A 6,182-nucleotide genomic window follows, 5' to 3' on the forward strand; every position below is an offset into this window, starting at 1 on the left:
TCGCCGCGAATGTATCATGACATGTCGATACCTGCACAAGGTGCCTGACAGCAACTGGCACACCCTCATTCCTGCAGTCTTTCACAGAGGAGAGAGACAGGGAGGGCAGTGGGGGAGGGGCGGGGGGAGGTTATATGAAACCTGCCTCAACTAGTTTGAGGCATACTTTTGTCCCAGTGTCACTATGGAGACGAGGAGAGAGGGAGGACTCTCGCAGAGGGGGGGGATAAAACTGGGTGAGGCTAAATGGAATCAAGTCAAAATAAAAACAAAGTAAATGTGCATGAACAATCGAGTAAGACTGGACAAGAGTTAGGAGAGGAAGTCACACAAATAATAGGTACTTTCAAAATATTTGTAAACTGAAATAGTCAATTAAAACCCAGAGAAAGCACTCAGAGAGCACAAACCTCCACCAAGGCTGCTCAGGTTCACTCCCATATCTCACACTTACTGTCAGGAAATCCTAAATCCACATGAGTGTCACCACCAAAATGTAATCATTTCTTTAAAATGCATGACTTTTTGAGTTATGTTGCTCACTAACAGACAAAAGGTAATGATTAAACTTTTTGTGTGAACACTAAAGGTTAAGTAGGGACTGCTCCATCAAAGAGAACACAGACACAAAACAAAGCACAGACCCCTGTGATCATGTTGTGACAGGAATGTTTACTTGTGCAGTTTCACCATCTGCGCCTCGACTCTCCTCCACACGAGTCGCCCCTTGTTCAATTAAACCCTTTCTGCTGCCAGAGCTCTGTCAGACTTTGACTCTTCACCCGACTTGTGAATAAAAAGCTCCTTCAGCGTTGCTCCAAGCGCCTTTGAACTCAAAGCTTTCTCTCGGTATTTGTTGTGTACATACTGCGGAGTTCTCATTTACGCAAGTGAGCCAGAACCTGTCCAACAGGTCGTTCACAAAGCCAAACAGTTTCTTAAGATATGGCTGGAGATGAGTAACCAACTACTTTTTTCCTTTTAATACACTGACAGGTGCCGTCCTCTACATACCAAGGTAATCTTTGCTAACCAGTATGAGTAAAACAAAGCACATATAAATAAAGCAGGGATTTAAGTTCTTAGTTTAAACACACTGACTGGGACACATTCAAAACAAGACTGCCACACCCATCAACCTCCAGTAAGACCTGCCCCATGTAAACAGGTTTACAACAGTCCACCTGTATAAAAGGGCAGCCATTTTAATTTCTGAGGTAAGGGCAAAAGTCCATGTAAAGTTATTAAAACCACATGATTTGTTTGTGCAATAAAAGGTGACCACTCATTTCTTGTAGTTTTCCTGTCCGTATACAAATGCCTGTACTTTGCTATTGTGTTAAAAAAAAAAAAAAAAAAGCCATAAAGTATCACACACAAAAAAAGATGGAACTTCATCGAGAGTCTTTTAAAACATTTTATTAAAAACAAACTGTCAAACACACATCAATAAGAAAGCAACTGTACAATCTGTTACACGAAATTTAAACCATTCGACAACTTCTAACATTTAAACATGGCATGTGTCAAGCATATTTTAAAAAGCACAGTTCCTTATGGCATGTGGGACTGGATGACGCATGAAGACTTTTGAAAACATTCATAAATAAAATGATGGTATCAGTAGTGCCAATGTCACCAATGAGCATCGGCATTGCTCGAGTAAATGGTAAAAAAAAAAAAAAGGCACACTGCAAAACATGATCATCCAGTGGTGATGTATTAACCGACTCTTCGTTAGACAAATCCCGCACCAGAGAAGACTTTACATGGCCTCCATCTCTCTTTGCTGTATTGGAAGAACGAGACGATTAAAGCAGGTGAGCAAAAAAAAAACAGCCGATTGACATTTAAATAAAATGGTTAACAGGACATTGTCTCACCTGAGCTTTGTTGTACCGCTGGTTCTGTCTCCTTCTGGTAAAGAACTATACATGTGCAGAACAAAAATAATAATAATTAGCAGAGAGAAACATCAATGTGCTTCAGACAATAAAGAGGAAAATGCTGTGGCAGGTGCACTCACCAGGATCAGCAGGCCGGCAACCACAGCGAGCACCACCACCACGATGACGGCGATGATCCCTCCAGACAGGTTCTTCATGGTGAAAGTTGGGGCCTCCTCATCCACATAGTACACCAGAATTTTCTCCATCTCCAGCTTCTGGGTCCCCACCATTGGCTCAAACTTATCCTGGTTCTTGAACAGGGGCAAAACCTTCACCTGAGAGATGATAAAAAAAAAAAACAACGACAGTGTGAGTTCAAAAAGGCGCCTCCTGAAGGCTCCAATGAAAATATAACAGTCGCGATGTCAACATAGCAATAGCATACATCTTTCTCCATGTAATAGGCCATGTTGGCAATGTCACTCTTGCGCTCTCCCTTTGCCTTCTTCACATCGGCCACAATCAAGCGGGCATCAGGGTCGTACTGCGGAACAACACACAGGAAGCTTCGGTTATTATCGTCAATCAACACCACGTTAGAGTGTGACATGCATCGCTTCATTTTATGCTCTGTACATGGACCAACAACGTACCTGGACTTCATCCACCAAATCTTTGTTGAAGTTCTTGTAACGCTTGTGAATGGCATCCGCAATTGCACTACAATTTGAAAAAGGCGAGAAGTGATGATAATGCAGAGATTTCAATATAAACGTGCATGTTTGGAAATATTCAAGATACTCACGTCTTCAGAAGTTTCTCATCCAAAGGTTTCGTCAATTCTTTGTGAGTCAGCTGAAGACGGACCCAGCTGGAGGGGGAAAAGGAAGAAACATTTCAGATTTAATCGTCAAAATAAAACATCCCAACACTGTTGATAGTTGAAGGGTACTCACAAGGTCTCCACCAGCTTCTCACACTTGAGGTTCTTGTCTCCCTTGTCGGTTCGACGTACGCCGGCGCTGTTGACGCACCAGCACTCTTCAGTGTTGTTGCACTGCTTGGCCTTGAATTTGCCGTCACTCTCGCACTCGGGGTCGTAGATGCCGTCGTTGTCCACAAAGGCCGTCTCCACTGGCTTTCCTCCTACCATTAAACGAGTGTCCTGGCCCTTTTTGGCTCTGTACATCTCTGCCTTCATCAAAATGCACTTGGGGACCACTGACGATGGGACAAAAGGGCAGGTTATGAGCAGATGAGGGCTACAGAAAAGATAATAGAACACACCGGATCCCAATAATACTTACATTTGGTGCAGTCCAACTGCTGTTTGTAGTTGTCACCAGTCATAACATAACAAGAACATGGAGTCCCATCACAGGTGGCCCACTTCATAGTCTCACATTGACCTGAGCAGAAATAAAAGGTTTTGAATTCAGAACCAACATAATTGACAACATTATACATTTTGACACTTAATTTAATAGCTCGTTGTTAAATTGTGATCGTGTCTAACATTATGAGCAGTCACATGATTTAAAAACGTTAAAAATCCTCAGAAACTGGTCAAATGTGTGGAGTGTGGACTGTTCCTGCCGCACTGTGTCATAGAGGCCTATAAAAGCAGCAGCAGCAGCAGCAGCAGGTAGATAAGCAGGTTTACTGAACACCTGGGCGTTGGTTTCTATAAACAGACAAGTCCCCCAACGAGCGGGACAAACCTCCCAACCCCCACTCTTCAACCGAACTATCTGCTTCACTTCACATAGCTGAAAACAACACTTTCTACGTCATTAAGGGGTCCCCTTAAACAACAAAATGTCACATTTAAAATGAAAAATGGGATTAAAACCTAATTACAACCCTAGTTTAACATTACACCGTGTTGCTCCTTTGTGGTACTTCAACCACAAGCTGGTTTCCTTTTTTAAAGAAGGTAAATGAAACTACTTACAGGTCTGGGCTGAAGCTCCAGCCGCAAAGGCTGCGACAAACAGCGCGATCCAAATCTTCATGTTGATATCGACAACAGAAGAAAAGAAAGAATTAAAGTCTCCTTGTTGGGTTTCTGTGCGTCCGACGTCCACACGGGTCAAAGCTGGAGTGAAGAGAAGCGTCGAGCTGTAGAGCACTTCCTCTCTCTGAGTGCAGGTGTGTCCTGGTCGAACCTGTTCGGAGAGAAAAGCGGAGGAGCGCACGCGCACAAACTTAAGAACGGAAAAATGCGCGAGCAGCGGCTGCGTTCGGTTGCTATGAGGACCCTAATTAGTAATTAGCTCCCTGCTTGTTGTTCTTGATGAACTGAAGCAGAAACTGCAGAGGGTTCAATTTTTATTAACTCCAAACGTAACCCGCGGTGACGTCAAAGAGAGGGGGTGGGACTCGGAGCTCCAAACGCACCTTTACACCGGTATGACCATATTTGGTCACACCCCACCCCCATCTTCCATTGTTGTCATACTGAAAGTTCCTTCTTTGTTTTTGTGTCCTTTTAGCTGTGCAATTAATCAAATAATTCAACATTTTATAGACTCTCTGTAATATTTTTTGTCACTTTCTATTATTTCCTTTACACTTATATATATGTTTTGGCTTTATTTATTTTGACTATTTTGAAACTAGTCCTTAAAATGTTGTGTATACACATAAACGTGGGGTTTCTACTGACCTTTGCACCCTTTTTTTCTATTCAGAAAAAGCAGAAGTACAACACACACTCTACAAATATACATTAAAGCAAATATTTGTACTATATGGTAGTACTGACAATTATTATAATCAGTAGTAGCACTTTCTTGTTGTTGTTTTTAAGTAAATGAATGTGAATAATGTAGGAAACAAAATCTTTATACCACTTACACACACTTATGTAAGGTCATATGTTATTTTATCATTACTTATATTATTCATGAACCTTTATTTTTTATTTTATTGTAAGGTTGTTGTACACTATCCAAAGTGTTCAGCTATGTACAAAATCTTGCAATTTCCCACTGTGTGCATTAGGCAACTCAGTCCAAACCTGTATGTGGTTTCCAATCAACTGGGAGACATTGTGTTATGATGACATCATCAGCTGTGGGAAGCAGGTATCTGACATGACAGAAACCAGCGCGAGAGAAACCATTTCTCAGGTGAGTCACACTCGGCTGCATGACACAACTGAGACACAGTGTCAGGTATCACTGAGATCTGTTTGATTGTTTTTTGTTCTGTTTGTTTAAACGTTCTGCCACTCATATTGTTTTTTATTAGTGAGCTGAAGTTAGGAAAACTTATTGCAGAGTTAAGCCATTTTCCCTGTCTCTAAAGTAATTGTATACTTTCTTTAGTCATAAAGTATGTGATGAGTATTGGCATTTAATCTTAAACTGTGCAGGAAGAAAAACAAGTGCCTATATCTGTGTATATTTTCTATATCAGCATTGTGTGAACTCATTTGACAATGTTTGAATCTAATGTACATTTGTTTATATTTAAAGTGCTAGTCATGGTCCTTTGGTGTGTGGAAATACAAACAAAGAAATCACAGTATAAGTATATAATGATAATAAGAATAAGAATAACATTAAAGTCACCGCACTTTCCTCAGAGAGGGAACAGATTAGGTGATGAGGACAACATTTATATGAGAGGAAATGATGGGTTACGATGGTTACTAGCCAAGTTTCAGTGATGGGAAACAGGTGAGGTAAGTGAATTTGCAAACAGGAAGAACATCTGGGGACATCTGGTGGATAGGTGGAGTATGACAGAAATCATGTCACTTTGACAGCCATGAAACACTAAGTCTAGCCATGACAAGGTATCGTTCTATAGCACAGGGTGGGTGGTGAACAAGAGCAGACAGATAGTACCAGTGTATCAGGTCTGTCGATGAGTCAGAGACAGGGTTGACTGTGTAACACAGAGAAAACTATTCCACTGTTTTCATTTAATGTGTGATTTGTTTGCAGTAACATGAAAAAGGAACCAACAGTGCTGAAGCCCACAGACTGATAGAAGCAGTATAAAAGTCACATCATAAAAAGTACGACCTGAAAGGTCAAATGTAAACAAAGGTAAACAACTGCACAGGTGATCATATACAGTACGTGAATATGTTGCACTCTGTGAACAGAGCTCATAAACCCGTATGTGTGTAATCTGTTCAGTAGCTGCTGCCAGATATGTGTTTCTATGAAGTGCACACAGGACCGGATGTAGAAAGTAATGAATAACATCTACTCACGTTGCTTTAGTAAGATGTTTTTGTTTTTTAAAACTTGTAATTTTACTTTTAAAACATACTTT

At 41.0% G+C, this 6,182-nt stretch overlaps 1 protein-coding gene across 1 annotated transcript; it reads right to left on the minus strand.

Moving 5' to 3' along the window:
- Positions 1 to 1,403: 1,403 nt before the first annotated feature.
- epcam (epithelial cell adhesion molecule) lies at positions 1,404 to 4,195 on the minus strand. The gene is made up of 9 exons (XM_058651774.1): positions 3,844 to 4,195; positions 3,197 to 3,298; positions 2,846 to 3,110; positions 2,695 to 2,760; positions 2,543 to 2,609; positions 2,335 to 2,433; positions 2,027 to 2,224; positions 1,884 to 1,928; positions 1,404 to 1,789 (listed from the first exon to the last, which is right to left on the minus strand). Exons 1-9 carry the CDS (start codon positions 3,902 to 3,904, stop codon positions 1,766 to 1,768), a joined length of 927 nt encoding a protein of 308 aa, XP_058507757.1. The 5' UTR covers positions 3,905 to 4,195; the 3' UTR covers positions 1,404 to 1,765.
- Positions 4,196 to 6,182: the final 1,987 nt, after the last annotated feature.

This window comes from Solea solea, chromosome 15, assembly GCF_958295425.1.
Source record: "Solea solea chromosome 15, fSolSol10.1, whole genome shotgun sequence".
In the NCBI taxonomy this organism is placed as follows: Eukaryota; Metazoa; Chordata; class Actinopteri; order Pleuronectiformes; family Soleidae; genus Solea; species Solea solea.